At 43.3% G+C, this 20,020-nt stretch overlaps 1 protein-coding gene across 6 annotated transcripts in view; it reads left to right on the top strand.

Annotated features, from left to right (window-relative positions):
- Positions 1-20,020, top strand: part of atp8a2 (ATPase phospholipid transporting 8A2) — a 46,693-nt gene that overhangs the window by 24,761 nt on the left and 1,912 nt on the right. For all 6 annotated transcript variants that reach the window (XM_027274111.1, XM_019273719.2, XM_027274112.1 and 3 more), the window contains 12 exons: positions 3,778-3,950; positions 8,023-8,206; positions 9,383-9,493; positions 10,825-10,899; positions 11,280-11,402; positions 11,902-11,980; positions 12,082-12,143; positions 12,647-12,703; positions 14,298-14,405; positions 16,186-16,274; positions 16,464-16,568; positions 19,667-19,758. In XM_027274111.1, the coding sequence (XP_027129912.1) occupies positions 3,778-3,950; positions 8,023-8,206; positions 9,383-9,493; positions 10,825-10,899; positions 11,280-11,402; positions 11,902-11,980; positions 12,082-12,143; positions 12,647-12,703; positions 14,298-14,405; positions 16,186-16,274; positions 16,464-16,568; positions 19,667-19,758 (1,258 nt within the window). The remainder of the gene's footprint in view (positions 1-3,777; positions 3,951-8,022; positions 8,207-9,382; positions 9,494-10,824; positions 10,900-11,279; positions 11,403-11,901; positions 11,981-12,081; positions 12,144-12,646; positions 12,704-14,297; positions 14,406-16,185; positions 16,275-16,463; positions 16,569-19,666; positions 19,759-20,020) is intronic.

Genomic DNA, 20,020 nt, shown 5'->3' with positions numbered 1-20,020 from the left:
TCACATTTTAAGTGTCTCAACTTGCTCTATTGTTCTGGTATTTTTCAATTTATATTAGTTTTTTTGTGCATCCGGCCTCCAAATGTTAATCCACATGTCTGTCTGTGTTTTTTTTTTTTTTTTTTTTGGGTGGGGGGGGTCAGCACTGTGTGTGTGTGTGTGTGTGTGTGTGTGTGTGTGTGTGTTTCTGGCTCGGGCAGCTGAGGATGTGGGTGTTTGCACAGATGCACAGTCAGATAATTAAACGGTATATTAAATCTCACTGGTGACAGAATCTGCACTTCAGATATGAGCATGTCTTTCTCCGCCCTCTTTTCAGTCAGCGGCTCCCTCGCTCTCTCTCTCCCTTTTTCCCCCCCTGACTCTGGTTCACACTCCTTGTCCTTCGTCGGTCGGCCTTTTTCTTTGTACCCTTCCTCATCTATCTTGCTTAGTGCTTTTTTTGTATATTTTATACCTTGCCTGTGTACATTTGTCACAATGGCACAAGCGCTTGGGCTCTCTTTGAATTGAGAGGGTGGTCTGGAACAGATCAATGTTTGGCTTTCCCCCATCTTCACTTTGTTCATTTATATACTGTATATTCTAGATAGATAGATGGATGTGTGTGTGTGTGTGTGTTTGTTTGTTCTTATGCGTTTCATGGTGAAGTATGCAATGAGAGATGGTGACCTGTTAAATCTCAAACTGCCCCAATGCCCTCCCTATTTTGTGACCCAAATATAAACCTGATAAAAAATTCCCAGCAGGAAGGGCCTGTGAACATGGTTCACAAAGTTCTTCAAGCTCAGATGCATATGAAAAATAAACATTTAGTTTGGAGCACAAAAATGCTTGCCAATGAAATCTGTCACATCGCAACTGATGCAATCAAAGAATTAAGCAATTCTTTCCTCTGAGGTCTCCAAAAATAGCGGGTCATTTAGCGTGAGAAAGAAGAAAGTTACATAGCGTTGGACTTTTCTTTGGTCGCGTGTTTGTTCTCTTTGAGAACGTGTTAACAGATCATGGTGGACCTTTATTTCTTAAGCTGTTTCTTTGTCATGAGAATACAGTTTAAATTTGCTGGATGCCTGTTAGATTTAAGTGCTAACTAGTGTTTACCTTAGTTACCTTAGTAACCTTTTTTTTTTTAAATCTCCTACAGCTCCCTGCAGACTTAGTCTGGTTATTATCCCGGGTTATCTTAAAGCTTTGGCTGGACCTGCTGTGACAAGTCGCTGTGGTGTATTAGCACCTCACTGCCAGGCTGGTGGAACTGTTTGCATTCACTTGAGGACTGACCCATGAGTGTGACCCTCCGTCGTAATGCCTTTATGATGTCACAGTGACACATAGACAGAGTCATTGCATTGGTTGTGCTGCGAGTGCTGGAAGTGTTCATAATCAGTTCCTTTGTTTTCACATAAAAACTTTAGCCATCATTTTATTATAGCAAAAAGTCTTTGAAGCTGTCCCCTCACACACCCGCTCATATAATGCACGCATGAAAGAGTTAAAGCATCACCCACCACACCCACCGCACTAAATGTGTGTCATGTACAGTGTTTTTATACAATCATTTTTCACTTATGCGCTGTTTACTTTGTGTTATGTGCCGAGACTTTTTTGTGTCCATTCCTCTGTAATGACGTTAGGACAAGCGGCAGGAAAAAAAAAGGGAGGTTTTGTCAGATTTTCATCTCTTTCATGCGCACTTTACACGTGAACGCTCAAACAAGCCCTCGCGCACTTACAGTACATGCAAACAGACACACACTCGTACAGGCATACACATGTTTCGCTCCTCTGTAAAAACACACGCACATCACACACACACACACACACATCGACACTTTTGAGTTTCAGAACTCTGACAACCTGTAATCTCCTTTAATCCTTTCATTATGTTTTTGTTTTCCTTTACCCTGTTTGGGGGGAAAAAGGTGAATGCAAACAGGAATTCCGGCGCACAAAGAAAAACACACAGCCTCAGGCTGAGAAAACAAGAGCAGGAATTTTTTTAGGAAGAGGAGGGACACCTCACTTGTGTATATGTGTGTGTGTGTGTGTGTGTGTGTGTGGACGCATGTGTGCATCGCTATTTGGCAAGAAGAAGAGAGAGCGCATTGTTCATGAGATCGCACGCATACATGTACATGTGAGCGCGTTGTCTCCTGCGCATGCCGATTGGTGGACAGAGGGGTCACCTCTCTGCGGGTCACTGGACTCTCTCAGGTCTGATGGCCGCCAATAACCCACTGTGAGAGTCTGGGTAGGTTCTCTCAATTCATTTGTGCACTTTTGTAGTTGTGGTGTTTTGATCTTGTGTAGCTTCTTAGTCATTTCCATAAACAGTTCCTGTTCTGGAGCGCTTCATCTTGCGTCACCACTTGTTTATTATGTGTACAAGCTGAATTCCACAGCTGGCAAAATTGTCCCAGTGAGTGAGTTTGCTGCAGGACTGGACGACACATGACGGATAAAACATTCATATTCCCTCTGTTGAGAGCTGGAGTGATTTTTTTTTTTTATTTGCCTTTTAATCTGAATTCACCTTGTTATCTCCTTTAATGTAAAGAGTTCTTAGCAAACATTAAGCCAGTGTTGGAACTGTTGAGTCAGGACAGGTCCAAATTAATCTACAATTCTTTCAAAATACATACAATATGTTGGAAAATAGTTGCTAAGAACATGTGAAAAGACGATGTATATTACTGAAATGTGGAGTTAGAGGTTGAAACAGTTTTTCACCGAGGGTGGCTCAATTTTATTTCAAAGATCCATGTTTTAATACTCTGTAGCGTTGGGATCATAATTTCAGTCAGTGGAAATAAAGAATCCAGGTGTGTGTTCATGTGTGTGTGGGCCCTGACTGGTAGCTTGTAGCGTGCCTGCTCCTCCACATGGAATTCATTACAACTCTGTGGGATGTTTATTTTCTCTATTAATCCCTGTTCCTCTATTATCAAGAGCTCCATCAAAACTGCCCCAAAACTACTGCCCTGCAGGCGAGCTGGCATTCACACAAACACACACTCTGCCGATAGAAATGAATGATGCATTTTACCCCTCTTGTTGTGTGTGTGTGTGTGTGTGTGTGTGTGTGTGTGTGTGTGTCTCGTTTGCATATTTTCACCCACTGTGGTGCGTTGCTGCTTCGTGAAGTTAAGATTTAAGATTTCATGGTTAAATGTGCCCCCAGGTCCTCCCAGCATCAGTGTGTTGTGATTGTGTCGAGGGTAACTGCGAACTTTATACCGGCATTTTTAATTGTTTGCTGTACACAGAAGCAAATTCTTTCTCCCAGATGAAAGCAGCCTGTGCAACCAGGAGCACATGTCTTCCATTTACCGACAGTGGTTTTGGACCTTTCAACAAATTGGTCTTTGTGTTTTTGATGTGTGTGTGATTTGTATTTCCACCACAATATCTCCACAAAAACATAAAACCTGGAAATGTGGTCAGTTGAAAGGGATCGCTGCCAGTTTGCATAAGAAAAAGAGTCAATTTTAGGGTGAGATTTAGACCTATGATCGGTTAGAATACAGATTAGGATTTAAGATTGTTGGCAATTAGTGGTGAGGTTCAGGGTTAGAGGTTCGGTTTCACTGTAAGCCAACGGCATTTCCTGATACATCCTCAGGAGCACTGATGTGGTTGTGTGCATGTTGCTGACTTTAAACTAACTGTAGAAGAGATGTTGCATAGAAAGGCCTTTCAATAAATTGTGGGGGGTTAGAGGAAGAATATCAAGTCAACCTAAACCCTCTTCTCTGTGTCTTTGTCTCCTTGTAGGCTACCCGTGCTAAACTGACGGCTCACTGTTCGTCCCTGGGCGACTCTCTGCGGAAGGAAAATGAGCTGGCGCTGATCATCGATGGGCAGACGCTGAAATATGCACTGTCCTTCGAGCTCCGCCAGGCCTTCCTTGACTTGGCATTGTCCTGCAAGGCTGTCATCTGCTGCCGGTAGGGAAGACTAATTCATCACACACACACACACACACACACACACACACACACACACACACACACACACACAAGCAAATGCTGGGTTTATTGCACAAAGCTCAAAGTATTTAAATGTTCTACCTTGTCAGTATTTAAATCTTCATTTGTGTTTAGATTTCACGTTTCAGTCATCGGCATCGGCTTCTTGCTGACGTAAAATGTTTGCAAGATAGTAATCAGAATGAATCATCCGTACAGTCGGAATAATTAGTGAAAGGAAATTAGTTTGTCTGTTGAAATATGGCATAGAGAAAAAGTCTGTGCCCATAAAAGGTGAAAATCGTACAAAAACACATGCGTACCTCAAAAGAAATTACAGTTACAGCAGACAGCCTTCAGTCTGCAGGAAGTCTAGACCAAGTCTGGAATTTTCATCTGTCAAGATGACAAACACCCTGTAAACTTTCTCAGATACACAGCATCATTGTGCTGTTGTGGGAAAGCCTGCATGTACAAAGGAAATGGAGGTGGTCAGCACACTGAAATTTAGGCATAGCTCTGTTTGCTGCTTTTTATCCTGCATGTACATTTTGACCACAAGTGGTCTTCCTAAAGTAAAGGTAACACATCAGATATCATTTGACATTAAATCCCGATGACGTTAAACTCTTGATTGAGTCTTGGAAGGAGAGAAGGAGGTTGAGAACGGGTGTCATTGTGGTTTATCACCAACTGGAGGCACCTCCATAAAGCGAACATGCACACCATCGAAACACACACATATTAATTCTCACTCTGTAAAGAGAGAGAGAGTGTTTGTATATGTGCGTGCATGCGTCGGGGGCTGTATACCCGCGTGCACGTGCTTGTAAAGGTTGACGGTTGCCTACGGTCAGCAAATGAACAAGGATGATAAAAGCCTGTCCCGCTGCACAGCAGGAGTAATGTAATACACTACGCTGCATGGAAATGTCAAAGCCATGACTCACTTACTGCCGGTACCCCTGGAATGGGCACCAGCACACACACATACACACACACAGACACTTTTCCATTCATACAAAGTGCACTCTGTTCATACAGTGTTTACTGCATGTTCCCTTTTTTGGTCTTGTTTCACTCAGCACCAGCTGTGATGTTTAACAAAAGAGTTTCCACTCGTCTTTTGTCTCTGTGTGTGAGTGTCTGTGCATGTGTGTGTGCGCAGCCAGGAGGGAAGTAATTGACTCTCCCTTGCATATCCAGGCCATATCCGGACTCAGGTCTCACAGGCCTTGCAAACAGCCTGCAGCTTCCTCTCCTCTATCCTTCACTCCATCCTTGTCTCCCTCCCCTTTCCATATCTCTCTCACTACACTGGCAAGGGTTGGGTATCGAACATCAATACCTTTTTCATACCTAGAACCAAATACTGAAACGTATAAAGGACTCAAAGTTGGCATCAAATGTTAGAGTTAGCTCCTGATTTAAATCTAAATTTCACACACTGGACCATTTAACATTTTAGAAATGTCTCTCTTTTGTATGTATCCTGGGTATGTGACACCTGAATACAAAGCGATGCAGACTCTTTGATTTGAATAACTCTGAGCGGCTCTGTGGGATAAAAGTCTCCCGGATTTCAAAAGAGAGAGAAAAAAGGAAAGATTAGAGAAAAGTTGCAGAATTAGTTTTGTATCGTTTCCGTCAACTGTAATCATCTCACGATGCCTTGGGAGGTCCCGACCCACATGTTGGGAACCAGCACTGTAGGCGATTTCGATGGTGTTAATAAGGTGCCTGTACATAATGAGCTTTGACTTTTTAAGTATAGAGGTGCCTGTGAGATAATGCTTCAGCTACAGTATGTGTGTGTGTGTGATGTTTTACAGTTTGGGAATGTGTGTGCATGTGTGTGTTTGTGTCTCAGGGGCGGCAAGAGTCAGGGTGCACTTACACGCATGGCTTCCTGACTTCACTGCGCGTTTTGTTTATCGGGGGACTTAGCGGCTGCTTATTTTCTGCTCAGTTCCACCGTGAAGAGCACTGGGAGCCTTTCATCTCTCCCCCAACGCCACTTTACACTATCCCAGACACTGCTAGCAGTGTTTAGAGGAAAGGTGGAGGGAGAGAGCGAGAGATAAAGAGAGATTTGTGATCAGAGGCTGAGAGACACGCATACAAACACACTCACACACACTTCAGACGCAGAAACAGAAAAAACAAAGAGTAAAGGTTGATCCCATCATTCAGCGAGGCCAAGACGCTCTCTGAGGTTTTTTTTCCCTGGAAATATCCTCCTGGTGTGTGTGTGTGTGAGAGAGTGTAAATGTGTGTGTGTTTTTGAACACTCCTATGTATGAATACTAAGCAGACCACCCAGCTCAGTGATTTCAGCTTGACCGGTACATGATCCTTCTTACATATTCATAGGAGATAGACCATCTTTATGACCCGTGGCTTCAGCCGGATGCGCGTGCGCGAACAGTCATAATTTTGCTCCTAATTTCATTTTGCGATATCTTTTTATCAAAGCATCATATTGTTTTCTGTTTGCATGTGATGGCTCATGCAGCTGCATGTAATTAGATTTTGTAATATCATGTGCTAGGCCGAAGAGTGAGAGCTGTACTTTACGCACACACACACACACACACACACACATTGTGAAAGTGACTCCTCCTCTTCATAGGAAATGTTTGAAGTATTGTCCAAACTTTTAAGTGGATTTTCCCGTTTTAACACTCAAATTACTATCACCTATTACATCACCGAGGCTCAGGTAATAAGTATAATCAATTTAATATCTGGATTTTGAATCTCTTGTAATGCCACCAATAGGCCACCTCTATATGCATGAATTTGCGGTAAATAAATGTTTAGTTTTTGTCTCATACTGTACATAAACCACTACAGTAGTCCTGTACTGTGGGAAATATAAGACGCTTTGTTATACAAGTTTAACCCCAGACCAGAGTATCAGTTTTCTCCCACGTCTCCTCCTCCTGTTTTCACCGTACAGGTTGCAGACTCACTTAAGCTGTGCACCAGAGACCGACAGGCAGCAGGGAACGCCTCCTCATACAAAGCATGTTTTGAAAACAGAGATGAAGACAAATTCAAGCCTAGTCATTGGGTTCGAAATGCCTCTTTGGAGAATGTAAACACGGTGTGTGGGGATTGGATTTTTTTTTTTTTCTCACACGAACACCTCCTGAGATTATTCACCGATAGATCTCTCTAAGAAACAACTGTTACCCAAAGCTGAACTTTGAGCTATACAAATAAAAGGCTAGAATACAAATGTATGTGGCGTATAAGATAAAGAAACCTGTTTTTATCACCGTGTCACAAAATTAACAATCTGATGTGATCAAAATAGCAACTAAATGGACCCGTGCTGCTGTTTCCAAGGTCAAAACAGAACTGAAAATTAGCTCCTTACATGAATAAACATAAGCGAACAGCAAACAGTCTCCTACTTTTTTGTTTTTCTACTTACAGTACACACCAATCTAAAGCCTTCTTTCTCTAAGATAGGCGGTGGGAAATACTGAGGACTGGTAGGACAAAAACACTCGCCAACAGCCAAACAGACCAACAATACAGCGGCAGGTCTTGGATGGAGCTGTGGTCTCATTTGTCAGCAGATTCAACACATAAAATGAAAGAAATATCCAGGGTACTTGCATTAAATGCAGCAGGACACCTCGCTATCGTCTCTCAGTGGCCCCCCCTCGAGGCAAACGGGGTCTGTAATCGAGCCTCCATTGTCATCGAAGAGACAGAACCGGTTATGAACGGGAGGATCAGTGATACAGGTCAAGAGGGTGGAGTACCACTGGAAGCTCCCTGAACACACACACACACACACACACACACCAATACACAGATATAATCACATCAAACATGAGCTATATAGAGTCTAATTAACAGAACAGGGAATCATTGTTTCCCACTACCTGGTGAAGAGAAGCAAACGTAGCCCTGCAGAGTGTGTGTGTGTGTTTGTATCTCTTCAACTGTTTCCCACTTTAACCTACTACTGTTTCAGCTGTATACACAATATCTACCAACCATCTTTATCTTTCTCTTTGTATCGTTTCTGCAGAGTGTCGCCGCTGCAGAAGTCAGAGATTGTGGATATGGTGAAGAAACACGTGAAGGCCATCACGCTGGCGATAGGCGACGGCGCGAACGACGTGGGCATGATCCAGACGGCTCACGTCGGCGTGGGGATCAGCGGCAACGAGGGCATGCAGGCCACCAACTCTTCTGACTACTCCATAGCACAGGTGGGATGCAGTGACAGCACGGAGACATGGAGAAGACAGCCTGGGTTAGGGTCATACAGATACGTTACATGAACGTAGATAATGGATTCATGCTTGGTTGTCCATCCCCGAAGTGTCTTAAGGCGAGACACAGAATACGTACCTGCTCAGTGTTTCAGCTGATTCTGATCTTTGACCTCCCTGAAGGGGGACAGCTGAAAGGTGAATTAACTCACAGGGGTCACTCAAGTATCATGTTATCAAGACAAAGAAGGTGCTCATCACGAGTGTCCACGAGAAAATAGAAACTTTTTCTTCTTTTTCTGGGGCAGTTTTACACAAACTCCTAAATTATTGGTTATTTAAAGTTAAAGTTTAAACATTAATCACTTGAACATTTAACACAAATGAACAAAAATGTCTCAATTAAGTGATTAAATTGGCAAACCAGGACAGTTTTGATTGTTGGTTATTATTTATTAGTGAAGACAATAAATCTTAAAGATCCAGTGTGTAGGATTTAGTGGCAGCTAGCAGTGAAGTCGCAGATTGCAACCAAATGAATACTCACGCCTCACCCTCTCCTTCCAAGCATGTAGTAAAAACTCTGGCTGCAAAATTCACATAAACAGCACGCAAAATGCAAAAATCGTATTTTCAGGTGATTAAACACTAATGAAAACATACTAATGAATATCATATTCAATTCCTACCAGAAAGATATTTTGTCATTTGATCTTTTGACCTTGAAGCATGAATAATTACTGCTTTTCTGTTTTTAATACTTGTAAATTTAATACATGTATTTATATTTTGCACTGTTGGTTGGCTAAAATGAGTTTTTTTTTTGTCACTGTGAGCTCTGTCCAATTGTGATTTTTCACTAATAATTAATTGACAGCTAAAATTTGATGTTTACTTCCATTCATTCTCTGTGTGGCCCATTAAAAACATGATGCAGTGTTATCCTAATCACTGAGGAGTCTCACTCAAACACACTCTGTCACTTTCACTGTGTGAGTTTTTTTTATCTCTTCGCCTTTAGGCATCAACTTATCTCTATCAGTGTGACTTTCTTGTCTCCCAGCCACATTCTTCATCTTGTTTCCATTCCCCTTGTCTGTCTGAAATGTTCATTTGAACTCTTTATGTTTCTTCTAATTATAGTGATAAATCTCTCTTGTCTCTGATTGGCAGTTCTCCTACTTAGAGAAGCTGCTATTGGTCCACGGGGCGTGGAGCTACAACCGTGTCACCAAGTGCATCCTCTACTGTTTCTATAAGAATGTAGTCCTATACATTATAGAGGTAGGAGCTTCACCACCACACCCTCTCTGTTTTTGCACACACACACACACACACACACACACACACACTCAGTTACATTAACAGAGACGTTTTGCAGCTGTTTGTCGACATGGCTGACAGTGATGGACGAGGTGCCCTTCTGGTGTCTGCTTTCTGTCTCCTTTGCACACACGCACAGAAAAAAACGTGTGTTTAGATCAGCAGTGACGAGACCTTGGCTCCAAGGGTTGACAGCTTTGTGTGTGTGTGTGTGTGTGTGCGCGTGATGAACAGGCACACTGCGGCCCTGGTCTGCCTGTTATGAGAGGTATTTGTCAGCTGTGCTCCACCCTCCCTCACCCCTCTGTCTGACATTAAGGATGCCAGCAGGTGCAGGTCCTCATGGGAGACACAGCCCGTAGCGTACTGTCCCGCTCACGCCACCACTCCTGTGCTTTGTATGTGTGTGTGTGTGTGTGTTTCCATGATTATCTCACATGATTGGCTCCTTGCGGATTGCTCTAGGCCAAAGGTTAGAGACAGTCTCTGTCCACTTGGTGGAGACAGAATAAGGGGGATGGGTGTGTGTGTGTGTGTGTTTTTGTATATCTGACCTCACCCCTAGGCTGTATGCTCCACTGTATGCCCAGGAATGCCACAACTCCCACCAGCGGGCCCAAACATTTTCTCTATCTGCACTCAGATCAGCCTGTGTCTACTCTATTTGTGTGTGTGTGTCTGTGTAAGGGTGTTAATGATGGTTTTCCCTGGGCCAGAGTCACATTTAGACACCGTGTTTCGGTAAATTAACTTCCATAAAGTCAGAAAGTGGTTTCTCGCCTCTCCACGACCTGTAAGGGAATGCATTTATTTTTTTTCTTGCCAGATGAATCACTATGCTTTGGATACAAACCGAGCAAACGGTGTAGACGATATTTAGTAAAGATGTGCAGACGGGTATGAGTTTCCATAATAACAATACATTTTATAACGGATGAGTGACTTTTTTTTCACGTCCTTTTAAAACTAACTTGATTTTGCCAACTGAAATCATTTAACGAAAGTTATGAAAGAAGAATATTTGCTCTCTCTCTGTCTTGTAAACTATGATATACCTTCATCTTGAGGGTCTGCCAAGTGAAATGTCATAACTCAAAAACAAGTGACAGACAGGATTTCTGGTTTCCTCTGCTCCCTTTTGTTGCCGGAGTTATTTTATCACGTGTCTGTATAATTTTGTAAACACTGGCACAAATTTGGCTGCCGTTTCCACTATCAGTACCTCCCTAAGGCAGATTTACCCTCCGCTATTGTTCCTCTCATCCCCTCTCATCCCTCTCTTTGTGTCCCAGCTCTGGTTTGCCTTTGTGAACGGGTTCTCTGGCCAGATCCTTTTTGAGCGGTGGTGTATAGGCCTCTACAATGTGGTGAGTACCCGCCCTCACTCCCTCTCCAAACTGTCTCACTTATTTTTCCATTTCTCCGCTCTCTCCCTCCGTCCTCACCCCTCCTCCCTGTTGACGTCAAGTGCCGTCACTCACGCTCTACTTATCTCTCAATCGTTCGCTCTCTACTTTGTCTTCTTATCGCTGCTCTTTGTCAAATGTTTGTGCTTAAAAGTATTTTTTTTCGTGACTGCCGTGTGTACTTAACTTAACTTACTTCTAACCGAGGCGCCTTCAGGCTCCCCATTGTTAAAACATTGTGAAATTCCTTTTAACAGCGACAGACAGATATGAATACTGATTATTTTAAGTGTCATTGTCTGTGTTTTAATGGTTGCATCTTGTCTGTGTGTGTGATGCAGATATTTACTGCACTGCCTCCGTTCACTCTGGGGATATTCGACCGGCCTTGCAGCCAGCAGAACATGCTCCGTTTCCCACAGCTCTACAGAATCACCCAGAATGCCGAGGGCTTCAACACCAAGGTATGCACATTTACCGTCTGCACGCACTCACACACGCACAAAAACAAACAAACACGCACACGCCATGTGCTTGCAACTTAAATCAAAGCTGTATCTGTCATTTTCCTCATACGGTTTGTCTCGTCATGCCTTTGCGGGCTCTCGTCTGCGGTGCTGACGAGTGATGCCTGCTGTTTGTTTGGGACGCCAGCAAGTAAACGAGTGGTATTGGAGACTGGGATGTTCCCATGGCAACCGCTAATGAGATTCATAGGGCCAGAATAAGGAAGTCTTTCATTTTAGAGGGTACACCAGCAACCCGACTTACTGTATGAGTGTGTGTACAGTACAGTAGGGCACTTTTGATGCCAAGAACACAGTGGAAGTTGTATGTAACTGTGAGGAATTTCTGTTTTTATGTGTGTGGGAGTGTGGGGGCATATATGTGCTTTGGCATTGGTTTGCACTGACTCTTTTCTTCCCTCTTCCTCCTCTTCCTCCTCTTCTCCCTGTTTTTCAGGTGTTTTGGGGTCACTGTATCAATGCACTGATTCATTCAATTATTCTCTTTTGGTTTCCGCTCAAAATGTTAGAGCATGGTAAGTGACTCGCTGGAGTAACTCCTCTACATTTGCATAACTCTGGCTGGTAACACTTTGTTACATCTGTGTGTGTGTTTGTGTGTGTGTCTTACCCACAGACTCTCCCTTCAGTGACGGGCAGGGAAATGACTACCTGTTTGCTGGGAATATGGTCTACACAGTAAGCATTTTTAGTTGTGTTTTCTGTCTTTTTATTTGTATTCTTTTCTTATTTGTATCTCTTGGCATGCAGATTTGCACAGTGTTTGTGTTGTGCTGCTTCCTCAGAGCCGTTGAGTCTCCAGTCAATCTAGTCTCGTCTAGCCAGTCTGTCTCCTCTCCACGCTCATCCATCTCTTCTCCATCTCACCGTCTCAATATCATTTCACTCCCTGCAGTCTCATGTGAATGTCTGCATGTTTATTTGTTGTGTTATGTGTGTATGTATGTGTGTATGTGTGTGTGTGGGTGTGTGTGTGTGTGTGTGTGTGTGTGTGTGTGTGTGTGTGGACTGCAGGGGGCTGAGTACTTTGCCAGACATTGACGGGTTTACTGTATAACATTAATGTTTATTATCTCCACATTTGCCAACAAACTAATCCTGTTTCTCTGTTTTTTTCTTTTTATTTGCCCTCCCTCCTTTCCTGTGTGTGTGTGTGTGTGTGTGTGTGTGTGTGTGTGTAGTATGTGGTAGTTACAGTATGTCTTAAAGCTGGAATGGAGACCACCGCTTGGACCAGGGTAGGAACAGTAACACACTCTCAATATGCCACACCACATGTGCTGTATTTTACTCAACCGTTGATAAATAAAGAGGAGGAGGAGGGCGGGAGCTGCCGCTCTGTGAGGATTTCAGTGTGAGGGTTTCACATAACCTGGTCCAAATGCTTCATAGTCGGGGAAAGACATGGGAAAAGTTGCGGCTTACCTTGATCTTGTGGTGAAGGTTTGAGGTTTCGACTAGGGTTGCTTGCATCTCTTCTTCCAACCAGTTGTTTTTTCAGTAGCTCCTGATACATATTTCAAACGTATGCACTTCTGCCTGAATGTGATAAATTAACACTTTTCAACAACGTTGTGGAGTGGAGCTTTCATGCAAACAAACAAAACTTTGTTTACACGTTCGCCAGAAAATGCATCATGTCGAGTGCATTTCGTTCCTCATGAAAAACTTCCAAGTATAAATCTGCATCGTTGCGGTCTCATTCTTCTTCTATGCATTTGCTGGCACATTGCAGCATATCTTGGCATTAGTCGTGATATACAGATCAATATGAGGGGGGGACACACTTTTACAATAACAGATCCATAGGGCTACTAGAGGTCTAAATCTCCACAGGGGGGGACCTTGTGTTTGTTTTAAGAGGTGAAAGTTGCAAAGGACGATTGTATGTCATCGTTGCTCCGACAAAGCATGGCAAAGGAGAAAAACAGATCAGAAAACAGCGAGATTACCATCTGCTAGATGACTAGTGCATACAGAAACATTAGAGCGACGCAGATTTCATTTAACATAGTTAATTTAAAGCCCAGATGCCCTCATTTCTTTCAAAGAATGTTCTATTCGAGTCATGAGAAATGTATTTTTACACTCCTATATTTGGTTACTGTCCAATGTTGAAATTATAGAGGCTGTTGATGGAAATTTCAGGGCATACATCCAGGACAAACATCAAGGACGCAGACACCACAGTGTCATGGTTAAACAGTAAATCGACAGACATTGCTGCTATTAATAAAAAAACAACTGCTGTAATAATTAAAAAAACACTTTTTAAAGGTGAAATTGTACGTGGCATTCGTCCTCGACTACACAAAAGTTCTGAGAAATTACACGTGTTGTATCCCAGACCGTCAACAGACGGCCCTTACAGGCACACATGCAGGCAAAACTTCCAACAACTGTGCATGAACTTTGCGAATAATGAAATAAAGCTAAGAATCCGAGCAAGTGTTTGGTTCAAACTTTCTGTGTTGGAACAAAACCAGAGCTGGATGTTGAATTTAGGACAACAGTAGCTGGGGCAGTGACATGATTTGGCTCCTTTCTACTGCTTGGAGGGAGAAAGAGATTGGCAGGATGGACAGAAGGGCGCTGACACTTTTGTCCGTTCAGCTGTCCACACAACAGCCTGGCAGTAATGAAGCGGGGTCCCGCTGGAATTCACACAGTGTCCTCTTACAGCAGATCACAGAGAGCTGGATGAAGACAGGGGAAAGAGGGAGGGAAAGGTTGTGTATATTCGGATGAGCTGTATGTAAACTATTCAACCTCATGCTGCCTCTTAATCTCCATCCTCTCTTGCACTCCCTCTCTTCTGTACGTCTCTCATAGTTTTCCCACCTGGCGGTGTGGGGAAGCATGATTCTCTGGATGGTCTTCTTCGCTGTCTACTCCGCCATCTGGCCCACCATCCCCATCGCCCCCGACATGCTGGGCCAGGCAAGTCTCTCTCCATAAACATATGTCACTCATTTCAGTAACGGGGGGTGATTGGGGTTAAAATAGCCCTTCCCTCTACATCTCTTTTCTGCAACCTCCATCACCTGCCCCTCCCTTGTTCTTAGTTGCCAATACATGGCGCCTATGAGACTCACCTCTTGGGTGTTCCACGTCGGCACTGCTGGAGCCCCAGGGGAGATTTATGCCCTGCCAGCCCCTCTCACCAGGCTTCCTGCACCTGCTGCGTGTCACCCGAGCCCCGGTCTTTTACTGCCCTCTGTGGAGGTGTTGATTCAAGAGGGTGGGCTGCTGCTGCTGCTACTACCAGTAGTGGTGATGGGCGTGTACGTGTAGACCCCTTGATTGAGAGACTCATTTTAGAGTTTGGGGATCAGGCGGGGGTTGAGGTGAGGTACCCCACTGAGTGGGTAGAGAGTCTCGGGAGGGGAAGAGAATAGGGCCGTCTAAACTCCCCTCAGCCCATTAATTCAATTTGTGTCAGAAATCAGGAATGCGGTCAAATATCTCTGCAGCTGCTCAGTCTAACTGGGGAATGGTCAGAGACACTCACGCCCCCTCCCCAAACCCTCCATCATCCCCCCCTAACTACCCCTATTACCTCTCTTATTTCCTCTACTGCCGCTATCTATATTTCCATCTGTCCACGGAGGACGAGGATGGAAAAGAGCTGTGTGCGTTTCTGTTTGTGCATACGTGAGTTAAAGCACCATGCGTGTCCAACTATGTGTGATTTGTGGTGATTATAAAGCGCCGGAGACCAACAGTCTGTTTCTATGGATATAACAAATCAGAGAAAATCATTTAGCATGCCTCCATCCTCAGAGTTTATAAAGACAGTGTGCTTTGCGTGTCCAGAGCTGTAAAAGTGAACTGCGCTCCTCTCTGTGTAGGTGTTTGTCACATACAGAAAGACATTGAGTATGTGTCTGTGATTTAGTTCTGATTCCAGCTGCTATAGAGGACATTTCCTAATGGTTTTCTGATTAATATTCCTTGATTCCTGTCCCTCTGGGAACCAAATTGTTTCTATATCTCCGGATTCAAACACACAGGAAACACATAATGTGGGCAATAAAGTAGTGGAAGTTAGGGACATTGCAGCGCATGAAGTGTCTGTGGCTCAAAGGTTCACGTCTGTATCACTAGGCTTGTGAAATACTGCAGAGCTCTTGCAGATAAGCAAAGAGGAGATATTGGGTAATGAAGGGAAAATTAAGAGATTTAGGGTTACAGGCGAGGACAAGCAACAAGAACGCACAATAATAATAAAGGGAAGTTGTGAAAGAGTAAGATTGGAAGGAGCCAAAGGAGAAAGAGATGTGTAGGAGTAAGAGACAGACAGTGGTTAGATGCCAGATTAATCCCTGGAGACAGACCGAGGACGAGGGTGAAAGGTCAATGAGGCTGGCTGCAGCTGGCCTGCGGAGTCAGGTAGGGGGGATCTGTGGTTGCTCACTAGCATTTTTATCTTTCAGCATCATAGAAGCGTTGTGTTTCAGCTGTGGGAATACTGCGATAAATCCAGTTTGTGGCGTAGATATGGGGTGTGAGAAAGCTGTTAAATATCTTTGGCCAACAACTCCTTTTTTTTTTTTTTTTTTAACGCTGTGAAAGGCTTTCAATGCGCCCTGTCTCACATTTCTCTCTGCCTTTTCCACATGTGTTTCTCTGCCGAAAGAAAAAGAGAAAAAATGACTTAATACTCAATTTGAATTAATATACGAGCGAAATAAATGGAGCCTGTGTGTTGTCATTGCAGGCTGGCAAGGTGATGCAGTGCTGGCACTTCTGGCTAGGTCTGGTCCTGGTGCCTACTGCGTGTTTACTCAAAGACTTCGCTTGGACGGCGTAAGTAGAACACATTTAATATAAATACATGGGAAATCCATACAGCGACTATTTAACTTAACCGAAGCGTTTACATAACCCATATTGAGTCTGTGTCAACACTTACGCACACTTTATATTATGAATCACATGTGTCTGCACACTCAAACGTTCCTTCATGAGTCCGACGAGCTTATTTCTGCTTCGCAGCACACGTCGCACTGTGAGGAAGTCTCTTCTGGAGGAGGTGCAGGAGTTGGAGGCTCGGGCCGTCGATCCCGGGGCAGCTGTACTTAGAGATGCCAGTGGCCGCAGGTATATACAGTATGCCACAAAGCATCATGGGCTCTCACCTGCATGTGTTCATCCAGTTTTATTTGTATCATCAACCATTCCATTGATTTTTGCTTCATTTATTTTATGATTTTTATAGGGTTGCATACAGTCTTCAAGTATAATCCATTAATATTTATATTATTACTTTATGTATATGCACACAATAAGTATAAATCTGTACATAGGTAATACTCAGTCGCCACTTTATTAGGTACACCTGGAACAGCTTTATTATTGAGGTTGTAGTTTGCAGTGGTGTTGAGCTAGACTGCACTATCTTTCATATCGAGAGATGTTTCTAATGTGTTGCCATTGTGCAAACACGAATAGAATATTAGAAACACATTTCAGTGTCCAAAAACACCACCGCTAACTGCGGCCTCACTAACAGACCTGCCATTATAAGCTTCATAAAGGAAGCATATGTGGCAGAGCTGTTGTATCGGGTTGCGTTACATTGTATAGGTCAATGAGTGTAAGTTTCTGTATGTGTGACAGTAAATGGTATTTCTAACTCCCCGGTAGCACCGACCACAGCGCCGAAGCCGAAGCCAAGGCTGAGGCCCCGCTGTAGCGTCAGAGCTGTCACATGCTCACAGAGGTAGTTTCTGGGTTTGCACTATCCCACTGTGTGAACTGTGACCTCAAATGACCTGTGTGCCCCACTGCAGGCTGCTTTGGAGTGACCCTCGCTTGTTTTCCATTAACTTTAGTCCACTCCTCTCTCTGTGTTTGTTATCACTCGTTCCCCTCTTTGTCTTCAGTTTTAAGGATTTTGAAACTTTAATTTTTCTCCTTGTGTCCATTTTTGTTTTCCACTCCTCCACCTCTGGATTGCTTCATAGTTGGATCAGTTTGAACTGCTGTACAGACCTGGTGTGTCTTCTGGATTTATCTGTAGCTCTCCCTGTGATTTAGCTGCGTGTGTGGTGTTACTAGAGCTGTTATAGATATAGTACGTTTGTATGATTGTAGAGGTTTTAATATTTGCTATCAGAGCTGAAAAGTAACAAAATACATTTACTCAAGTATTGTATTCAAGTTAAATTTTAAGGGAAATGTTCTTTACTTGACTATTTCTATTTTATGCCGCTTTAAACTTCTATTTTACAACATTTCAGAGGGAAGTGTAGATAAAAAACAGCATTTAAAGTAATTTAAAATTAGCCCCACCTCCTCTGGCTACAACATTAAAATGCACCGTATATGTTAAAGCCACAGCAGGGTGGAAAATTAGCACCATCCACCAGGAAAATGATAATAAAATATGAACATGGCTGGTAGAAGGAAGTTTAACCTTATGAACTCATGATTCTGTATGATCTTTGAATACAGGACTTACACCTTAAAGAGTATTTTTGCACAGTGGCATTAATACTTTAAATAAATTATCCGAGTACCTTTTCCACCAGTGTTTGCTAGTAAGGATTAGAAAGAGTTATAATGTTCTTCTGTTATGACTCACTGTAATAAAGAGTCAGATGTGAGTGAGTCACCAACACAAGCTGCTTTCTCAGAGCAGTATGGGCCTTAAAACGAACTGGAGAAGTCTTGAGGTATGTTTTCAGATTGGGGAGGGAAAGGGTGGGTAACCACATTGCTGTTCCTGACCCCTACGCAGGGCCCCGTCCTGGACTGACCCTGCTTTAAACCCAGGAAAGCAGGACTGGATCCTGGGGCCTTCTTCGTTTAGAATAAGAAACGTTAAAGTAGCTGTGGGCAAATAGGCAACGGAGCAAAATGAAAACGAGCACATCTGTGTTTGTAGTTCCTGGGGAGGTCCTGGTTTAGGTATGGGGAAGGGGTGGAAAGGTAAAGTAGAGCAGCATCTCGAGGGAAGAGTTCAAACGAAGCACATCCTTGAGCCTTTTTGAATCGGACGGTAGCCAAAAAGAAACATTACAGAACTTGAGTCGTACTGATGCATGAGCCTTTCATTTATTTGTTCCGCCACCATTTAGTCTTTTATCATTCACTCAGCGGCGTCATCTATCTAACAGACATCATTTTTTTTGGCCAAAGACCTCTTGAGCAAACTTCAGGGCCAATCGCTTTTTTCTTTTTTCGACAAAAACTCTAGTGAAGGTTCCCAACAGTCACATACAGTATTAAGAATTTCCTAACGGCCTGATCCAAATTTTAACCTTGGGGATGGCTGGCTTTAGTCCATAATTACTTCGTTGATCAGCAGGGGAGCCAGGGAAACCCCTGTTGTGTGAATTTAGTGCTCCGTTGGAAGACAAATGTGTTCTTTCAAATGAAATTGGCAAAAAGCGACTTTCCGATGCAATCATTGATACAAGTGTCCTTGCATTTTACGTCCAACGCCTCTGCCTGATTACTTTAATGGCTGTAACGTTGGTGATAAGACTGGAGAAGAAGTATGAGACGAAATAAGAGTGCATGTGTGTGCGTGCATGCATTTGCGTCCAATATCTGGAAAGGGCTTAGTTATTTTTGGTCACGGGAGGAGAGCAGCCGTGACGGCGTGTGGTCTCAGAACAGAGGATCCAGTCTTCTTCTTGGAAAGAGGGGGAAGAAGAGGAGAGAGGAGAGAAGGGTGGGAGTGGGGGCTGGGGCATAGTTTACTGTGGATGTCCTTTTACCCTGCAGCCAGTTTATGACTTACTGTTGGATTAAATTGGATGTCAGAAGCAGTCAGTATCAAATGCACCTCCTGCCGATTTTCTGGTCTGAAATCCAGTTTGTTTGCTCGCTGATCTGTGTTTCAACATTGATCCATGAAGGAAGAATTTACTTTTGGCTTATATTCTTCAGTGTTTTTGCTCAAGGATATCTGAAGTTTGAAGGACTGTCTTTAATCATCCTGATGCCTTAAATCTGTGAGGAGTTATAACATTATATTCTGACGTTTCTCAGAAACCTGCCACTGCTCATAACTTGGGAGTAAAAAAAGTGTCAGAAGCACTTAGAAATATGTGCGCTAATTAAATAAATATTTTCCTGTCGCTACGCTAGTCATGTTGTGTAGTAGTGTGAGTAGTGGAGATCCTCACTTTGATTGCCAATAACTGTATCCCCTTGGAGATATTAATAATTCTTTCCTTTCTCTGCAGTCTAAACGAACGGGCCCATCTGCTGACAAGAGTCTTTAGGAAAACACCTTCAAGCGTAGGACGCTCGAACTCGGTGCAGCAGACTGTGTCACGTGAGTCTCCATCCCCCAAACACGCACACACACTATAACATCATAGAAGTCCAGCTTCATTACAGGCCTGAAAACTTTTACATATTTTGTTGTGGTATTGGAGCTTTCTGGACTGAATCGCAAGATCCAGATGTTGTCAAGCGTCACTATCAAGTCGCTGGAAAGATGAAGAGAGAACTGTGTTTCTGGATGATCGTGTTTCAGCCAGTATAAACTCAGGATGTAGACAGAGAGAAGAAAACAGTGTTTTCTACATATTTGT

The sequence above is a fragment of the Larimichthys crocea genome, chromosome XXIII, assembly GCF_000972845.2.
Source record: "Larimichthys crocea isolate SSNF chromosome XXIII, L_crocea_2.0, whole genome shotgun sequence".
NCBI classification, from domain to species: Eukaryota; Metazoa; Chordata; class Actinopteri; family Sciaenidae; genus Larimichthys; species Larimichthys crocea.
Note: the sequence above shows the minus strand (reverse complement) of the source record. Positions and strands in the feature narration are given on the sequence as shown.